Source organism: Equus asinus, chromosome 8, assembly GCF_041296235.1.
Source record: "Equus asinus isolate D_3611 breed Donkey chromosome 8, EquAss-T2T_v2, whole genome shotgun sequence".
NCBI lineage: Eukaryota > Metazoa > Chordata > Mammalia > Perissodactyla > Equidae > Equus > Equus asinus.
In genome coordinates this window covers 23,287,219-23,304,754 of record NC_091797.1, presented here as the reverse complement: position 1 = coordinate 23,304,754, position 17,536 = coordinate 23,287,219, and the positions used below count along the sequence as shown (strand labels likewise).

General features: G+C 58.2%; 2 protein-coding genes across 6 annotated transcripts; one reads left to right on the top strand and one right to left on the bottom strand.

The window, feature by feature from the left end:
* Window positions 1-2,341: 2,341 nt before the first annotated feature.
* FRS3 (fibroblast growth factor receptor substrate 3) lies at window positions 2,342-16,941 on the bottom strand. 4 transcript variants are annotated; one of them, XM_044776666.2, is made up of 8 exons: window positions 16,692-16,941; window positions 15,221-15,312; window positions 9,371-9,513; window positions 8,273-8,361; window positions 7,093-7,279; window positions 4,945-5,106; window positions 3,976-4,133; window positions 2,343-3,693 (listed from the first exon to the last, which is right to left on the bottom strand). In XM_044776666.2, exons 4-8 carry the CDS (start codon window positions 8,336-8,338, stop codon window positions 2,779-2,781), a joined length of 1,488 nt encoding a protein of 495 aa, XP_044632601.2. In that variant the 5' UTR covers window positions 8,339-8,361; window positions 9,371-9,513; window positions 15,221-15,312; window positions 16,692-16,941; the 3' UTR covers window positions 2,343-2,778. The 4 variants fall into 4 exon arrangements, with proteins under 4 accessions (XP_044632599.2, XP_044632601.2, XP_014686301.3 ...); XM_014830815.3 differs by lacking the exon at window positions 16,692-16,941 and having other exon boundaries at window positions 15,221-15,527; XM_044776665.2 differs by lacking the exons at window positions 15,221-15,312; window positions 16,692-16,941 and adding an exon at window positions 11,134-11,335.
* Window positions 11,611-17,456, top strand: PRICKLE4 (prickle planar cell polarity protein 4). Of its 2 annotated transcripts, none has more exons than XM_014830823.3 (7): window positions 11,611-12,037; window positions 13,697-13,840; window positions 14,323-14,430; window positions 15,093-15,230; window positions 15,523-15,726; window positions 16,305-16,509; window positions 16,990-17,456. In XM_014830823.3, exons 2-7 carry the CDS (start codon window positions 13,709-13,711, stop codon window positions 17,361-17,363), a joined length of 1,161 nt encoding a protein of 386 aa, XP_014686309.2. In that variant the 5' UTR covers window positions 11,611-12,037; window positions 13,697-13,708; the 3' UTR covers window positions 17,364-17,456. The 2 variants fall into 2 exon arrangements, with proteins under 2 accessions (XP_014686309.2, XP_014686308.2); XM_014830822.3 differs by having other exon boundaries at window positions 11,614-12,132.
* The last annotated feature ends 80 nt before the right edge of the window (window positions 17,457-17,536 follow it).

Sequence of the window (17,536 nt, the reverse complement as noted above, 5' to 3'; positions counted from 1 at the left end):
GACCTGAAATGTCACTCCTGGACAGGATGCTGGCTCCTGTCCTTTCCTGAAGGCTGCCCAGGGGGTGGGTAGGGCCTGTTTCTAAAGAGGAGAACTGAGCACTCAGCAAACATTCACTGATGTTGGTGATGATCTTTGGACGATGATGGCGATGGAAACGGATTCCATTTGCACGCCACGCCCTGATGGCGGCGGGGCAGGCTTGAACGCAGCGGCTGTGGCTGCCCTCCTGGGCCTCACTCCCACCCGCCCCTTCCCGCCAGGAAAGCTGTCCACTCACACCCCAGCCAGAGGAAAATTCCTGCAGTAGACCTCGCAGGTCCGAGGCAGTGACCTGGCAAGGGGACAGGGATGGTTGGTGGCCACGCTTGCTGGAAGACAATTCCTGGGACACGTCTCCTGGACCCCCCGTGCCCCACAAATATGTGTCCTGAAGCGATTACGACCTGCTCTGGGAGAACCCCAGGGGTCTGACCGGGATCTGGCGAGCCCAGAGAGTGAGGTTAACTGCCCCGCTCGTCTTGGTCAGCAATAAGCCTGAGGTCTCCGGGGCTGAAGAGCTGTGACTTTCAGTGTTTTTTTCCCTTGGAAACAGTTGGGTTGTTAACGCAGTTTGCCCGGGCCTGTCTACTTTCCAAAGTGGTGTCATGTTCATCATCTCATTGACCACTTCTGACAACTAGCTCCTGTTTTCCGGGTGCAAAAACCGCAGCCCCTTTGGGTAACCAGATGCTCACGAGAGCAGAGATAATAGCTGAATCAGGACCAGAGCCCAGTCTCTTGACTCAAGCCAAGCCTCTGGCTCCCCCATGACAGTGTCCACAAGCCTGAGCAGACCCGTGAGTCACCAGCATGGCCAGGACCCCAAGGCCTGGTCCCGGCATGCACATACCTGCCCCCCATCTTGGCTCTCCTTCTTGGAGAGACCACCACTCCTGACTGTGGGGGCCACAAAGAGGAGCAGTTGTGTGGGAGGCCATGGAGAAAGCCGGATTGAGCTGCCTGGGTGAGCTGCAGAGAGGATGGCGTCTCCCCACTGCTGCGTGGGACCACGCGCCATGAATCCAGCCTGCGGCGGGCGATCGCTCTGGCCCAGAGATCAGGATGTCAGGGAGAGAAGGGTTTGCTGCCAGCTCTCGGGCTATAGCAGCTGCCCCCTGAGGCCCTGCAGGGCCCCAGGTGAAGGGCCTCTCACGTCCTCTTTCGGCCAGTCCTCCTCACTTCTTTCATGGACAGTGACACCCAGGGTCGGGGGTTCTGGAAGCTGGTTAGTCCAATCCCCACCCAGGAAGGGGCCCTCCCAGAACTAAGGTCCAGGCAGTGGTGCTCTGGACAGCAGGAGGAGAGGGAAGCAGGGGGTCCCCGCCCAGGCCCGTTTCCCTGCTGGGAGGACAGGTCTCCTCGCTCCACAGCGCAGGGAACTGGGGTACAAACAGTGACCAAGACAAGAAGGCTTGTCCCTAAGTCTTGAACAAACCCTGCTCCCGCTCCTCACCTGGGCCCTGAGTGGCACATCATAGACATTAGATTTCCTTTAGATTAACCATTTATGGGGTTGACATAGAAATGGAGTCTTGGAGGCAGGGAGGCCGGCGAGAGGAGGGAGAGGAAAGAGGCCGCCTCAGGACAGGGCAAGGGTGCTCCTGCAACAGCATGAGCGGGTGGCATGTGCGGCCCTGCGTAGAGCCGGGACTTCCAGGCAGGTGTGCAGCTGTGGTGGCTCTGTGAGGGCCCTACCCCTGTGCTAGCCCCAAGAGTCCATTCCTGGGGAGCATTTCTCTGGGGAATTCATACTTTGCAAGCCAGATTATTTAGTCACATTACACCATGTTTTGCTATTCTTGGGCTTTTTGTAAAGTCCTGTTTAAAAGTTCTAGCCTTGACCTAGCCCTGCTGGGGACGCCAAGGGAGGATCGAGGGTCCACTTTGGGCCAAGGTGTTAAAGGAGAGTGGCACCCATTGAGACCCGGCCTGGTGGCAGAAAGGAGAATGAGTGAGTGGTTCTAGAGAAGGCGAATCTGGTCCAGCGCGTCCCCACCATCTCCCCGCCCACTGCCAGTCTCAGAGGGCCAGGGTTTTATCTCATTACAGATCTCCCCTCTGCATCTAGGACTCTAGCTGTCCTGTCTGCCACTTTCCTTTGATAGAGCATCCACCTCTGACAACTTTAAGTTGTGGGCCGGGACTTCTTGGAGGAGAAAAAGAAATGGAGAAAGAAAAAGAAAAAGACTTGTCCCCAAAACCACAACCACACCAGACTTCCCGGAATGAAGCCCCTCCCTCTCTTGGGCCTCCCCTACGTGCCCCCAGAACCATGCCAGAAAAGACTCCCCAAGACTTTGACATGATCCACCAAGCCAGAATTTAAAAATAATTATATTAATAATAAATATGTTAAATTACATTTAAAACAATAAATAGAAAAATAAACTGATAAATAAAATCAACAGGTACAAAATGTTCCAAAATTTCAACCAAAAAAAACACGCAGACGGCAGACAAGACAAATGGACATAACGGGAGGATGCTAAATGCAATCACAGGGACCCTTCACAGTTTCCATCGTGGCTCCCTCCTTGCCTGGTCACCCTCTTCTCTCCCCAACTTGGAGACCAGGACACTCAGTGGCTGATATCTTTAGGGACTCCGACCAGCACGGGGAAGCATCTGGTCCCACCTCAATGCCCTTCTGTGAAGCGACCTTGAACCCTGGGAGTGTGGGTTCAGAGGACGGAACGTGAGGCGGAGGCTGGACCGTGGCGGGGCGGAGGGAAGTCCCTACAGAGGCAGGTCGGTGCTGTTGTGCCGGGTTTTCCTAGCGGTGCCATCATCTCGGGGCAGAGCCCTCTGCAGGTTGGACATGGCCACGGTCTTTTTGAGGTCAATCACGGCATAGGAATCTGAGCTGCGGGCAGGGTGGGTGGTGGGCACAAGGGCTCGGGGGACTGAGGGGTTCTGGGGCCCCTTGGGACGGTCTCCGCCCCAGCCCTTCAGCTCCACCTGGATGTAGTTGAGCTGCCTTGGGGGCTCAGGGCCTGGGCGGCGGAAATCAAAGTTGAAGACCCTCGGGGAGCCTCGGCGGCGGGTCAGTGGCACAGGGAAGCTGCTGTGGCTGCGGAGGGCAGCCCGGGTGCTGGTGGGCTTCTGCAGGGGGGTCTCGTCCTCCTCGCCATCAGGGAAGCCATTGGAGGAGGGTGTGAGCCCGTCCCTCGAGTCCCCATCATCCCCGGCCTCCTCCCCCAGCTGCTGGGCTTGGCTCTCCCACACAGGGGGCAGGGAGGGCAGGTTCTCGTAGTGCAGCAGGGCGGCCCTGCGGTGGGCAAGGCCAGTCCAGCCCGGCTCCTCTGGGCTCAGTCTCCAGCTGGCCCCTGGCCGCAGCCCCCCGCTGACGTTCTCATAGGTGCACTTGGGCTGGGCCGGGCACTCGGAAGAGCCCTCATTGTTGTTGTGGTGCTGGGGGTGGTCATGCAGGCTGGGGCAGAGGCCCTGGCACTTCATCATGTGCCGCCGAGCAGGGGTTGGGCCCAACACAAACTTCACCTGGCCTGGCTGCAAGAACACCTGCGGGTCCCGTGCATCGGGGCCCTGGGCCTGAGGAGGGAAGGGTGCCCGACCCTCAGGCAGGGGCTGCAGGCAGTGCCGGCTCGTGCGGTGGTCATCCTCACCAGTCGGCGTGTTGACGTAGGTGTGGGACTAGGGGAAAGAGTCCAAAGAAGCAGGAGGTCCAAGGGCAGGGAGCAAGGAGAGAACAGAAGGGTTAGGATGAGAGATGAGAAGCACAGGGAAAAGAGCTGGGGTTTCCTCCTCTTCCTTGTCCTCCAAACCTTCCAGGGAAGCTGCCTCCCTTTCTGGCAACAGGAAGGGACCCTATCAATTTTCCTCCCTCCCATGATCCCTACTGGGAGGAGACACCACATGTCCCAACCCCCCATCCGACCCAGCCCAACGAGGAGGGCAGGGCAGCAGCCTGCTCACCTGTTCGTCAGGGGCAATGAGGGCATGGGTGGACTCTTCCCCAAGCGAGGGGTGTCGCAGGCTACTTGTCGAGGGGCGCCGGGGCGCTGAGAACCGCGGGCCCTCTCCCGGGCAGCCCGGGAAGCCGTTGGAGAAGCTGGAGACAGTGTAGCCTAGAGCTGGGCGCAGAAGAGACAAGCCCAGATAAGGGGGCCTTAAACCACCTGTGACCATGTGTGTGGCATCCTGGGACTCCTCTAATGGGAGGGGAGACGCTCCCTGGGCACCCCCAGGGAATCGGCAGTCTCCATCATCTTATGCCTCTCTGTTCTTCAAACTCGGCCCTGTCCCTCAGAGCTCAGCTTGAGCCCGACCTCCCCCACAACAGCCTTATCTGAAACAGTCGAGGCATACCTAGTCATTACCGGACTGTCCCTTCACCTCATTCTAGCTCTGCTAGCAAGCTCGAGGGAAGCTCCTCGAAATCAGGGACTGTGTTTCCATTTCTTCTGCCCCCACGGGCCAGACCATGGAGTGCACAAACAGCAGGCGCTCAGTGCAGACTCCGTGGATGAACAAGCAGAAACTGTGGGAACCTCTCCAGAAAAGAGTCATGGGCAGAGACGCCTGCACCAGCCATCAGGAAAGGTATGTGGGTATGACCCAGGAGACAGAAGGAAGGAAGCAAAACAGCTCCAGACTGTCGTTTCCATGGAAACCTATGTCTTCCTGTCTGGTCCCCGACCATCAGTCGATTCAAGGCCTAGGACTCCCCAGCCTCAGCTTGAGTCACCTGATTGGCCCGGGCCAGGACTTACGCATCCCAAGAGTGGCTCTGATGACGGATGAGTGTCCTGGAAGGCTGGCTCACCCAGCCATCCTCCCACCTGTCTGCCTGCCTCGCGCCTCCCAGGCTGGGGCTTCCTGGGCTTGTGCTTACGTGTGCGTGGGCGCGTGTGTACTGGGTACCGAGGGTGCGGGGCTCCTCACCAGTGGGCGGCTGGGGGGCCCGAGGGAGGTCGAGCTCAGCCGGGTGGCTGTTGCGAGTGATGATGACTGGCTCTTCCATCACATTGATGCTGTTGCACTGCATCAGATCCTGAAGGAGGTTGAAGATTTCCTCGGCCCGGGAGCACTTGAATGCAAATATCCCTGAAGAAGAAGAGGAAGAAAGGAGGCTCCTCTGACCCTGTGCCCAATAGGGAAGGACCAGAGAGGCTGCACAGTTGCACAAAGCTCAGGAAATGTCCCTGACCTCCAGTCCCAGGCCTGCGGGGGGCCGGAGAGCCCCTCCTCATCCTCAGCACTCTTCCCAGCCACTCTAAAACCCAAGAGCCATGGGAGGAGCCATGACCAAGGCCCCTTGCCCCCTACTACTCATTACCATCATCTTGAGATCTAACACTTCAGCTATATTCCTCTGAGGCTAAATCATTTGATGAGGATGAGGGGTGAGGGGAAAACAAGTAAAAATCGAAGTGGAAAAGGATAGCAGTGGATGAGTGACCACTCCACTCCACACGCTCCCCCAGCTCCCTCTGACCACCCAGGTTATTTGCTCCCCAGAAAAATAAGCTCCATCCAGGGCACCAGCCCTCAGCGTGCTGCCCAACAGCCTCTGAGCATTGTGAGGGCAGGAGGGTCTGTCCCGTTTCCTGCTCATTCACTGGGTGCTTAGCCCAGTGCCCGGTCAGAGAGCAGGTGTCCACTGTGTAGAGCCCCTGACCTCCTGGAACCTAAACTCCAGTGCAGAGAGGGAGAACGGATGGGCCACTAGCTGACGGACAAATACATCAAGGCGATCGCGTGGCTCCTTAATGCAGCTGGCCTTACAGCCCCTCAGACTCCACTGTGGCAACTCACAATCCCGGGGACAGCAGGACTGGGCTGAGCACCCGTGACTCAGGGAATCTAAAGATGCCCTTGGGGTGTTGGGCCAGCGTGGAATTCTGCATTCCTCTGTAACAGTGGGGCCCAGGACTGAGGGGAGGCTAGTTGGGTGTGTGCATGCGTCGAGCCACAACAAAGACAAATAAACTAGGCTGGGGTGCGGGACAGCTGAGGTTTGCAGGCACGGGATAGGAAGGATAGAAGGGAAGAAGAAGGACTATTCAGGCAAGATGTGTTGAGGGCTAGAAGAGGCTGAGAAAGCCCACAGCTTTAGGAGAAGCCTGTGCTGGGGCCCAGGGCAGCCCCTCGGGGATCAAACACCACCCGGAGCAGGGAAGGCCCTTCCTCCCCTCTCTCAGCTTAGCCAGTGTTAAGTGCCTCTGCCGCCTGAGCTCCCAGGGTAAGATGCTCGCCAGCCAACACAGCCTCAGAGACTCACTGTCGCGTTGGCAGCCTCGTCAGAGGAGCTCCGTCATCCCATCTCTGCAGTCACAACCCCCAACTGCATTTAACACAATCCTGGGCGGGACTCCTTCTGCAGAGCTTAGATCTAGTCCTAAAAGATAAGTCCAGACCAGCCGCTCCTTCAAAGAGCCATGGCTGGCTCCAGCCTTGACCTCATGGAACAACCCATCACTCTCTGACCTCTGGCTGCAGAGAGTTTGGGGAGGACGGGAGAAGATATCACACTCCACTGCCCACAGGTGACGGGGGACAAAGACGAACCTCTTGAGGATTCCTCTGTACATTAGGGACCCAAGAGTCCTGCCTCCCCAAACCTACCACTCCCAAGCCACTCAGCCCCAAGGCAGCCAGAACCTCCGGTCTGACCTTTCATTAGTCACAGGGTCGAGGGTGTGTGACTTGCGGCTGCAGAAGAAACTTTGTTCCTACTTAGGGGGCAACAGGGACCCTTGAAACTGAGTAACAGAGGCAGGAGGAATCGCTTGCTTTCCCAGGCAGCCTCTGGCCTGGGAGCACTGGCTGTTTCCCCTGGGCTGTGCAACAAATACGCCCACAAACAGACCCAGACCAGAGCTGCAATGAGCGAACAGAAAGAGCACTGGCCTGGGAGTCCGCTTATTGTGCATTAACATGCTGTGTGCTCTTGGCTATGACCCTCTCCTCTGAGCAATACCTGCCCAGTCAAAAGACTTCCCCACAGTCCCGTGAGCTGACTTCCAGCCCTAGTATCTGCCCCAGGCGCACAAGCCCCTATCCCAGCACGGGGCAGGGGCTGGTACTCACCCTGGCCCGTCTGACACCGGCGGCCACTCTCAAAGGAGAAGAGGTTGGAGTCGTAGCCATAGCGCCGCAGGCAGAGGTAGGGCCAGCGGACAGCCTCACGACGATGCAGGTGCAGCACCAGCTCGCTCTGCGTCAGCTCCATCACTCCGGAGCCCAGCTCCACCCCCTCGTCATCCACATTTGTCACCTGGGGGGCAGGGGACAGAGGATCAATGATGAGTCCAACAAGTGTGTGGATGGGTTCCTGAGCCACAGGGAGGCAGGCCGACGCAGGGCCAGAGCTGGGGGCACCGAGGGGCTCCCTGATTCTACCGCAAGCACTACTGAACGCCAAGTGACTACTCGGGCTGGGCCAAGCAGTGCCACTGACCCACGACAGTTCTCTAAGCCTCAGTTCTGTCATTTGGACAGTGAGGGGAGGGGTGGTTAGTTGACCTCCAAGGTCAGACGGTTAGATGACCAAGGTGAGATGACCTTGGACAGTCCAGTCCATGGCTTAGTACCCAAGGACTAGATGTTAACAGGGGAAGGGGTTGATCACAAGTTTCAGAATCTGAAGACCCTGGGAGAGTCGACCGCAAGGCAGAGCCAATACCTCCGCCTCCACCACCTCCCCAACTGCAGAGCCTTGCTGAGAGCTCCCTCTGCTGGTGAGCAAGCGCAACCCGTGCCTCCACAGCCCAGGGGGAGGAGGGGGCTCCCCCTACAGGGAAGGGGGAGGTGGAAAAGGCCAGGGGTATGCAGGTCCATTGGGCCTGGCCCTAGCCTCCCAAAGCCAACAGCAAACCCTCATATAGAGCTTACCATGTGTTAAGCACTGTTCTAAATACTTTATATACATTAACTCACAAATAGAGACTTTTGCTGCTTTCTCCAAAGAAGTTAGATGTAAAGTTACAAAGACACAGTGACAGGAGCGAATGTTCTAAAAGCATCATTTTTGCTGCATTATTGTGGCATTTCCTCATTCTTGGTAGTACCAAGAGCTGCACAGATGGCAGTGGCCTGGGCCCCTGGTCCTCAGGCCCTTCAGAGGCCCTGAGCTGGAGGAGTCTTCAGGAGCGCACAGCCTTGGCCTGTCATTCTGCCTTCTCCAGGGCGGCTGAGGCAACTCGACAGCTCGGGGCCTGAGCCCAGGAGGCTCTGGTGGGAACTCGGGAGAGGAGCAGACTGTGGGTACCTTGAACTTGGTGGGGTGGTTGTCTGGGACGCTGTCTCTGTTCAGGCAGCTGCAGCAGCTCCCCATGGTGTCAGAGCAGCCAGCCCGCCCTAGGGAGAAGCAGAAGGGGTAAGAAGCTATCAAGGTCAGCTCCAAAAAGCCCTGCTCTGGGGACCTCAGAACCACCTTGATGTGATCACCTATTCTGTCCAAGGAACTGTATGCCACAGTCTCTCCCTCAAGGAGTTCCCACTCTCAGTCCAGGGCCAGAGCCACAGTGGATAAACGTTAATTCAAGTTAGGATGTGTGAAGGATTAATGCTGACGGGGGGATGGAGAGAGCTCCGCAGAGGCCACATGAAATCTGGATTGAGAAGTATGGAGGATCCTGGCTGATGTAATGAAAGGGAAGGGAAGCCTGGGCAGGAGGAGCATCATGGACAAAAGTAGGGACCCAGAAGCAGTGACGTCATCAGGAGCTGGGTACCAGTCCAGGGCCCTCAGCCAGGTTCGGCAAAGAAACTGTAACTTGGGCGTCCCAGACACTCTGGCCTGCACTCTTCTCCTTTTTCCTCCTTTCTCACCTTGCCCATCCCATCTCATCCAAGTTCTCTCTTTTCCTACCTCACTACCATTCCAACATCCACCTCAATTTATCTCTTTGATGTCCTCTTCAAATGAAGTGTTACCTTATGGTCGAAAGATACATTTAGCAGACTGAGCATTTAAAACAGACCACAGTGTTGCTAATCCTGATTAGGTATTTCTCCATTGAAAAAATAAATGCTGAGTTTGCTCCCCTTTGTCCAAAGGGGAGACTAGAGGTCTTACCATCTGGTTTTTCCCTCCAGGATTATGGCACTTGGATTATATGTCACAACAGTTGGGTCTGTGCCTAGGATGGGGAGGACACCACTTGAGGGAGCAAACAAACGCATGGGCCCATCCTATCTAGAAATTAAGGGGCTGCAACTTGCTGTAAGATATGAGTCTGTGAGATTAGATTATCCTTCTAGAACGCCAGCTCAATGTGTAAGCCTTGATCAATCCTGACCTGCATGCTCCATTTCTCCCAACTTAGGAAACTCCTGCAAAGTGGCTCCTATACACAGCTCTCACCTCACCCAGGCCATCGGGGAGCTGACCACGGGAGGGGCATGGGGAAAGACCTCCACTTTATTCCCCCTGTTCTTGGTGGGGCGTCATGGCAAGCAGGCTGCAGAGAAGTCACCTGGATTCCTCTGGGACACACCTTGGCTCACCTAGCATAGGAGACAGAGACCACAGGTTAGTGGAAAACTTCCATCCTCACCTCCAATTGTTAAGGAACCTGACTCGCTTTTAGTCCATCCCATCTGGATATCTGTTCCAGGTCCTAATGGAACAGAAAAACCAATGAAGAAAGTGAGATCAAGGGCAAAGGGACCACTAATTTCAAGCCCCATAGGCCCTGAGAGAGAGACTCCCAGAGCACCAACGAGTCTGAAGTCTGAGACAGCCCAAGACCTTTTAAGTTGCCTTCAGACCCCATCTGAATCCTGTTACAACCAACACCAAAACCACCACCTTACCTTTGCAGAGAACTTGAACCCCACAAAGAGCTTTCTCAAAACGACACTATAATGTGTTGGAAAGAGAGCTAGTTTAAGATTCAGGAAGGCAACATTCGAATCTGTTTTGTTGCTAGCAAGTATCTGAGAGACACTGCCAAGTCAATCCCCCCCAACACCTCCAACTCCCACACCAAGGCCTTAGTTTTCAAGGGACACATCTGTACACTGTGTAATATCTGTAAAGCTTCTAGCTTAAATAACCTCTAGAGGCAGGATGTAGGACAAATATCATTAAAATCGACATTTTCCTTTCCCAAGACAGGCTCCTTCAATCTAACATTTGGAAGCTTGATCGATTTTCTGTTCTCCAAGCTCTGAAAGTCCTAAAATTTTAACATAAATGCTAACAATAAACCAAATTTCAGGGATCTGGCCTCAGGTAGACAAGTCCACAAGCCGGGACCCTTGACATGCCACCCTCCTGCTCTGGAACAACAATGTCATTGCCCAGGGCCCCTGTGCTCCGCATCCTTGGACAACTCTCCAGGTAAAAGGACCCCCGCCCTCTCGGCCTGGCTTATTCTCTGGAAGGAGAAAGCAGACTGCGGGAGGGGTCACAGCCTATAGCCAGGCGGCTGGGAAAACACTGGGCTTGAGCCACCAACAGAGAGCTGGGGGTGAAGGCAAGAACTACAGGGTGTAAGCTGGGGGGGTGGGGGGCATTGCACCTTTTCCTGACCCCTTCTCTTCTCTTTAAGATATCAGGGCACATCATGACAGTTCGTGAGGTGGGAGGGGAGGAGGGGGTCTGGTCTGGGATAGGTGTGGACTGGGGGCGGGAGTTAGAGGGGGCCGTGGGCACGCAAAACATATGAGCGGGCTGCGGGAAATGTGAGCGAGTGTTTTGGATTTGAGCATGGTGCAAAAGGAATGAGGGTATGAAGGATCTGAGGAATTTCAGGGCGGTGGAAACACTGGGGAACATCCAGGGAGAATGGTGGCTCTGTGGGTCTAGCAGGGGAATTCGCAGGAGTGAGGGGGTTCCGAGGGCTCCAGGACACGCGAAGGTGTGTCCGGGAGGTGGGGGTGGGGGCGGTGCTGCGGAGTGGGAGGCCAGTTTAGGTGGCAGGGTGGTCAGGGAAATTTCCAGACACTGGGAAGGAATGGGGGAGGTCGGGGCCGCGCGTCGTCCCTGGATCCCCGCCCCCAGCCCCGGGGCTCCGCCGCCCGCCGCCCTGGGCTTCCTCGGGAGCGAGCGGAGACTGCGGCGCGGCGCGGTGCGGCCTCGGTGGAGCCGCCTCGTCCCCGCCCCGCCGCGCCCCGACTCACATCGCCCCGCGGCCCCGGCCGCGCCGGGCCCCGCTCCCGGGTCCCGCTGCAGCAGCCGCCGCCCGCCCGGAGCTAAGGCCTCCCCACCCCGCCCCGCGGCCGCGGGGTCGGAGGTCACCGGCAGCACCAACGAGACGCTGCGGGCGGGCAGACCCGATCAGGGGCGACCGGCGCGCAGCCTAGAAGGTCCCTTTGGAGGACTTTGCAGTCGGGAGCAGGGAGCATGCGCAGACGCCAGAGGGCGCTCCTGGCCAGCGGCTGGGCGAGCCTGGCGGGGCGGGGCGGAGCCTGGGGCGGGGGCGGGGCCGAGGGGACCAGAGGTGGACCCAGAGATTTCGATGCCCGAGATCAGAAAGTGGACGGGGATGGGGGAGAAATATAAAAGATAGCGGAGGGGTCCGAAGGGACGGAAGGGAGAAGGGCAGGACGAAGGACCTCGGAAAAGGGCTGGGGACAATGGGGAGGAAACTAGAGGAGGTGGGACACACTGAGAGGGGCGGGGCTAGGAGGCCAGAGGGAGGGTCTCGGGGGACGTGCAGGCTCCGAAAGGCGTTCTGTTCAGCTAGTGTCTGAGGACCCAGGATAAGCGCGGCTCCCAGGTGTCTACTTCGGCCCCGCGGGGGCGCGGTCCCCGCACCGAGAGGGGGCAGTGGAGCCTGCACACTTTCCACCCCCCGAGATCCCACAAATCTTTTCCTCCGTCTGCAGCCCCAGGCCCCTCCCCGAGCTTCCCGCTCTGCCATCCCGGAGGGGCGGGCAAGGGCTGCAGGGGGCGTGGGAGAGGAAGGGCCACGCGCTCCCAGGGCGGGCAGAGGCGGGCGCTGAGGCCTCGGGGTGGGGACCCGGTTAGGCGCTCGGCGGCGGGATCTGTCCAGAACGGCCCGGACAGCGGCGCGCAGCAAGGGTGAGACCCCGGCGGAGTCCCCCTCCCCTGGACTCCCAGCAGCCAGCCTGCGCACCGCAGCGGAGTCGGGAACCACACCACGCCCCGCCTCGGAGGTGGGCCCAGCGAAGTCCAAGAAAAACTCTGGGGATCTGTCCAGAGGGCACTTGGCGGGACCGGACACTTCTCCTCCCCTTCTCCCTCTCACTGTCCCGGGAAACCTCCCCGTCCCTCTACCTCCCCAGTCCCTAGGGTCGCTCGGGGTCTGCTTTTCATGGCAGGGGGCGGTTGGGAAGAGAGCTCCTGAACCTGGCTGCGCCTGCGCGGGGGCCGGGAGCTGGGGTTCAGCCTTGTCTCTTACCTGAGGGAGAAGCGGGCGGCGAATTCTGGGAGGAATCAGCAAGTTAGTAAGGTGGGGTCCGATGCTAAGTGGAGGTGGAGTTAGGCCACCCTGGGAGGGATGGAAGGGTGAGGGCTGATTTCTGAGCGTTGTTTGTGTGTGGGACAATTTCATGCAAACTAGAACTAACCTAGAAGAGAGAGTGCAAGTCCCCTTCTGGAACTCCGGATGCTCCCGCCTCCCCCGCCCCCGTTCCCATGCCCACCCCCTCCCCCAAGCACCTCTTGCTGCCTGGGGCAGGGGCAGCTCTGTTAGGGGAAGTGGCCCTGAGTGTGAACAGCCCATCCTGGCTGCCTTCCACAGGAAACGACCTGAGGGACCGAATAGGAAGGAAGCAGAGGGGTGTGGAGCCAGGAAGCCGGGAAGGGTGGCACAGGACATCGGAAGCGGGGCTCAGGGGGCTTCAGGGCTGGGAAGGAATATAACTGTTGTAGTTTAGACCCTGGTCCTAACCTGAGAGCTGGGTCTTATAGAGGCCAAGGACTGCTGATGGGCCTCCTGTGCCCAGCTGCCATCAGAATCCATCTCAGCTCTCAAAAGCAACCTCCTCCTAAAGTTTGCTCTGGTTGTATTTCTTCCTAGGGTGCTGTGTATATCTGCCCACAGCGCTGGCCCCATTCTGCCTGGTTTGATCTCTGTTTACCCACTAGACTATGAACTCCTTGAGGGCAGGGCCCATGCCTTTTCTAATTCATTAGTCACCCCCTCCCCCCCCCATCCCCAGGATACTGCAGTCCTACCAGGGCTGGCCCAGAGGAGGGCTGAAGAGATGTGCTTAGAATTATCTAATGAAATTGCCACTGTCGATAGAAGATAGAAACACAAGAGTTTCCTCTGTCCTCGGGGAGTTTATAGACTAGATGAGGAGCTGAGAGAGACACAGGGAGCAAAGAGAAACATTAGGTGCTAAATCTTGGGGCTGAGGAGATGGGGAGAAGGCTCACCAGAAAGGCAAAATGCCCTGTCCTTCCACTGTGGGCCTCCTCTTCCAAAACTCCATCCCAATCTTGGGAGACCCCAGACTTGGAGCTTCAGAAACTCTGGAGCCGAAAGTCCTGGCCTCAACATCTGGCTCTGCCGCTTACTAGCTGTGTGACTTTGGGCATACCATTTATGCTCACCGAGCCTCCTTTTGGCCATCCGAAAAATGGGGACAAGAATACACCTAACTTACCTGGTGGTTGGGAGGAGTGAGTGAGACAATGCCTGTACAGCACCCAGCGCTGCCTAGCACATTGTCAGGGCCCAAGCAATGGGAGGTGTTTTTGTTTTCTGGGCAGACTTTGCTAGCAATGTCAGTGCTGAACTCTGTCTGGTCCCACCGAGGGGAGAGCCTCGACCCCCTGGAGCCAGGTCCACCAGCCAGCTCAGACAGCCACGCAGGCCACCTGGCAGAGGAGGACCCTGAGGAGACCTCTGCTCAGGTAGGATGAGTGCCCCGCTTCCCTCTGAGATCAACATGCCCTCCATCCTTTGGAGCTCCGCGCATTCCCACCAATACCTTTGTGCCTGACGTCTTGCAGCCTTTTTCAGGAATCCCTGTCTCTACAGCTCCCTCAGGATATGGGGGTTCGACTTTAACCTTATTCGCATTACGTCTCCCAGGGGATCTGTGTTGTCAAGGCAGACCCTGGGGGCTTTGGCCCTACAGAGTGAAGGAGGTGACTTCAAGCATAAGAAGGGAAGCTGACTCGGGGCGCGGGATCTCCCCAACCTCCCTCAATCAGACCACAAATGCAGGAGTGGGTCAGCGGTCCTTATGTCTTGAAGAAGGATCCTCCAAATGGAGGAGAGTGCTTGGAAGTTGTTCCAGCTAGGAGAGGAGGTTGCAGTGAGGAGGGGAGGAAAGAAGGGGAAGGGAGGAAAAACCTAGCTTCACTCCTCTCCCTCTGCTGTGTCTCCTCAGGATCCTGAAGTTCTGAGATTGGGGCTCCCTGGCCTGGATACCAGCCAAGCCCCCAAGTGGCCTCGGCTTCGGACCCTCCTGCAGCAGCTCCCTCCACAGGACAGCGATGTGGGTCTCCCTCGGCCCAGCTTCCTTCTCTCTTCCTTCCCTCTCTTTACTTTTTGCGGGAAGAACCTTGGTTCCGAAGTCAAGGGACATGCATTTAAGGCCTAGCTATGCCACTAATGGGGGAAGTCACCTCCCACCCCCAGCCTGAGTTGTTACGTCTGCATAATGGGTGCAGTACCATCTGCTCTGCCCACCACAGTGGTTAGTTGAAGAGCAAATGAGAAAATGGACGTGAACGACTTTCAAAACTGATAATGGAATGTACAAATGTAGTGAGTATAGTTGTTAAATATTTATTGAGGCCCTACGTGTCCCCAGCCTAAAGGCTTACAGTTCCATTGGGGAGGCAAAACAGAATATGGAATAAATAGGGAAAACACAATGGGAAGCGATATGGAGCTGCCATTCATTGGGCGCAAGGACCTAAATATATGGTGACAGGGCTGAGTGCTGCAGGGCTGTCAGGACCTGAGGGATGATCATTCTAGGGGGAAGTGAGACTTTCCCCTCTCCTCCTCAATGCCTTTCTATGCTGTCATCTCTTGCACCTCCTTGAAGTTCTACAGCCTTCCTTTGACCCAGCAGCTAAGCCTTCTCTCCAATCAATCTTCAGTCTTGCCTGCTGGGGATCTCCCAGTCACAGTGGAGGCCTGTTTCTGCAGGAGCGCTACTGCCTGGCCCTTGGGGAGGAGGAGCTGGCGGAGCTGCGGCTCTTCTGTGCCCAGCGGAGGCGGGAGGCCCTGGGACAGGGGGTGGCCTGCCTGGTACCTCCCAAGCTGGAAGAACGCACCTGTGAGAAGGTATGTAGTCCCCGGCCTCAATATTCCCCTTCCTCTGCTCTTTGTCCTCTCACTTCTGCAGAATGGGCTAGCTTCTGGGACTCTGGTGGGAGAAAGGGTTTGGGGATTGACAGTTTGGCAAACTTGAAGAAAAAGGGAAACCAAGTCTAGGGGTTCTTGGTGGAGCCTATAGTAGAGGTGGCTTTGCCAGGGGTATGGGGAAAACAGTTGGGTTGGGGTTGGGGTGGAAGAGCCAGGAGGGAAGCTAGGAGGGTGGTGACGCCTCTGATCAGCCCAGCACCCCCGCTGGCAGTGCAGAGAGCGGCTGAGGCCAGGGGAGTACGGAGTGTTCGCAGCCCGGGCAGGAGAGCGGCGCTGCTGGCACCGGGCTTGCTTCGCTTGCCAAGCCTGTGGCCAGGTCCTGATGAACCTCATCTACTTCTACCACGATGGGCATCTCTACTGCGGCCGTCATCATGCTGAGCTGCTGCGGCCGCGCTGCCCTGCTTGTGACCAGGTACAGCCCCGAGGGGAGGGGCTGGGGGGATCTGCCCAGGATCCAGTGTGGCAGGATGTAAAGGGACACCTCTCCCAGTACCGCGGAGTGCAGTACGGAGAACTAGGAACCGCCCGGGACCTTTGTGTTCCCTGTGCTGTGACTTGAGTTCTGGGCATGTGGGACCCGTTGCCTTTGTGCCCCCAACCCCCGCAAGGAGAGTCCCCCAAATTTTCTTGGACTGAGAGAATTTGTCCAGAGCAGGGACTCTTGGACAGACGTTCGTCTCAGTATGCCAGTGCCCAGTGCTGTGCCTGACCATGCGAGGAACTCCTTTAATGTCGGCACTAGCGGCAGCGCGGCACCCTGGGCAGGGAGTCCAGGAGACCCGGGTCGCACTTCAGGCCGTGCCACCTGCTAGCTGGGGGATCCTGGCTAAGCCAATCGGCCCTGCCTGCGTCCAAGAGTGGCTGAGTAGATCAAATGGGAATGTCCGTAGACGTGCTTTAGCGTTAACCGGGTGGAAGGTGTGGTTACTGGATGATGAATGAGTGAATGAATGAATGAATGAATGCGCTGTTCCCCTCTCCCACTCCCAGCTGATCTTCTCCCGGCGCTGCACTGAGGCCGAGGGATGGCGCTGGCACGAGAACCACTTCTGCTGCCAGGACTGCGCCGGGCCTTTGGGCGGGGGACGTTATGCCCTGCCGGGGGGCGGCCCCTGCTGCCCCGGCTGCTTTGAGAGTCGCTATTCGGACGCCGGCTCGAGCCGGGCCCCGACTGCGGAAGGACGGGCGTCCCTTGGTAAGGGAGGAGAAGGTGCAGATCAAAGGGGAAGGGGGCAGCGGCTTGGACTGGGCTGAGGAGGGGGTTCTCCCGGGCTGGGACCCTCGCCCCGGTCCCACGCTGTCCCGTCCCTCCAGCAGCGCCCCCGTTCCCCCCCACCGCACCCCCCAGACCCGAGCCTCGGGGCCCGCAGCTCTCACCGCGCGTCCCTGGCCGGAGCGCTCCGAGGGCCTCCCGAACCCACCCCGCGCGGCGGTTGGGGCTGCGGCGCGGGACTCGCTCCCGGACTGGGGCCGCGGCCGCCCTCTGGTGGGCGGAGGCGGGGGCGGCGGGGCCCGGAGAGGACTCGCCGCGGCGGCGGCGGCGGCGCGCACGGCCCGGGGGCGGGGCGGGAGGCTGGGCCCCAACTGGGACTGGCTTCAGGGGTCGCCCCGCCCGGATCTGGGAGAGGGAGACTCGGGGCTCTGAGATGGGCGTTTCTGACGCGACCCGCAACAGGGGAGGCGGCGCTCGAAACAGTCGAAAGAGGGGACCGCGCCCCACTGACCACTGCGACCATCTCCCGAGCAGCCCTTCTCGCCGCTGCCGCCAGCTCCAGTCCAGAAACCCAGAGGGGGCTGCTTGGGTCCAGCCCGGAGCAGGAGTGCCGAGCTGGGGACAAGGCGGAGGCACTCAAAGGGCGGGAGCACGGCCGCCTGGAGACGCCCCTTGATCCCGAGGAGGACGCCCCCTGTCCCACCTGCTCCTCTTCCTCTGACTCAGAACCCGAAGGCTTTTTCTTAGGCCAGCGCCTTCCCCGGCCCTGGAAGACCCCCAGAAGCCTCGAAGTTGGGGACAGCGACACCTCCAGGAAGCACTGCACCATTTGCTAGTGGCGCAGCCCTCAAAAGGGCGGGTGGGGGGTGTGATCTGTAAGGCAGGAAAGCGAGGCTCTCCTCTCCCTATGAAAATCCTAGACTGAACGCAATCAGGAGCACGCCTGCGAGAGGCGGCGAGATGATAAACTTGAAGTGCTCCCTTTGCAGCCAGAGCATTCTGTGACTTT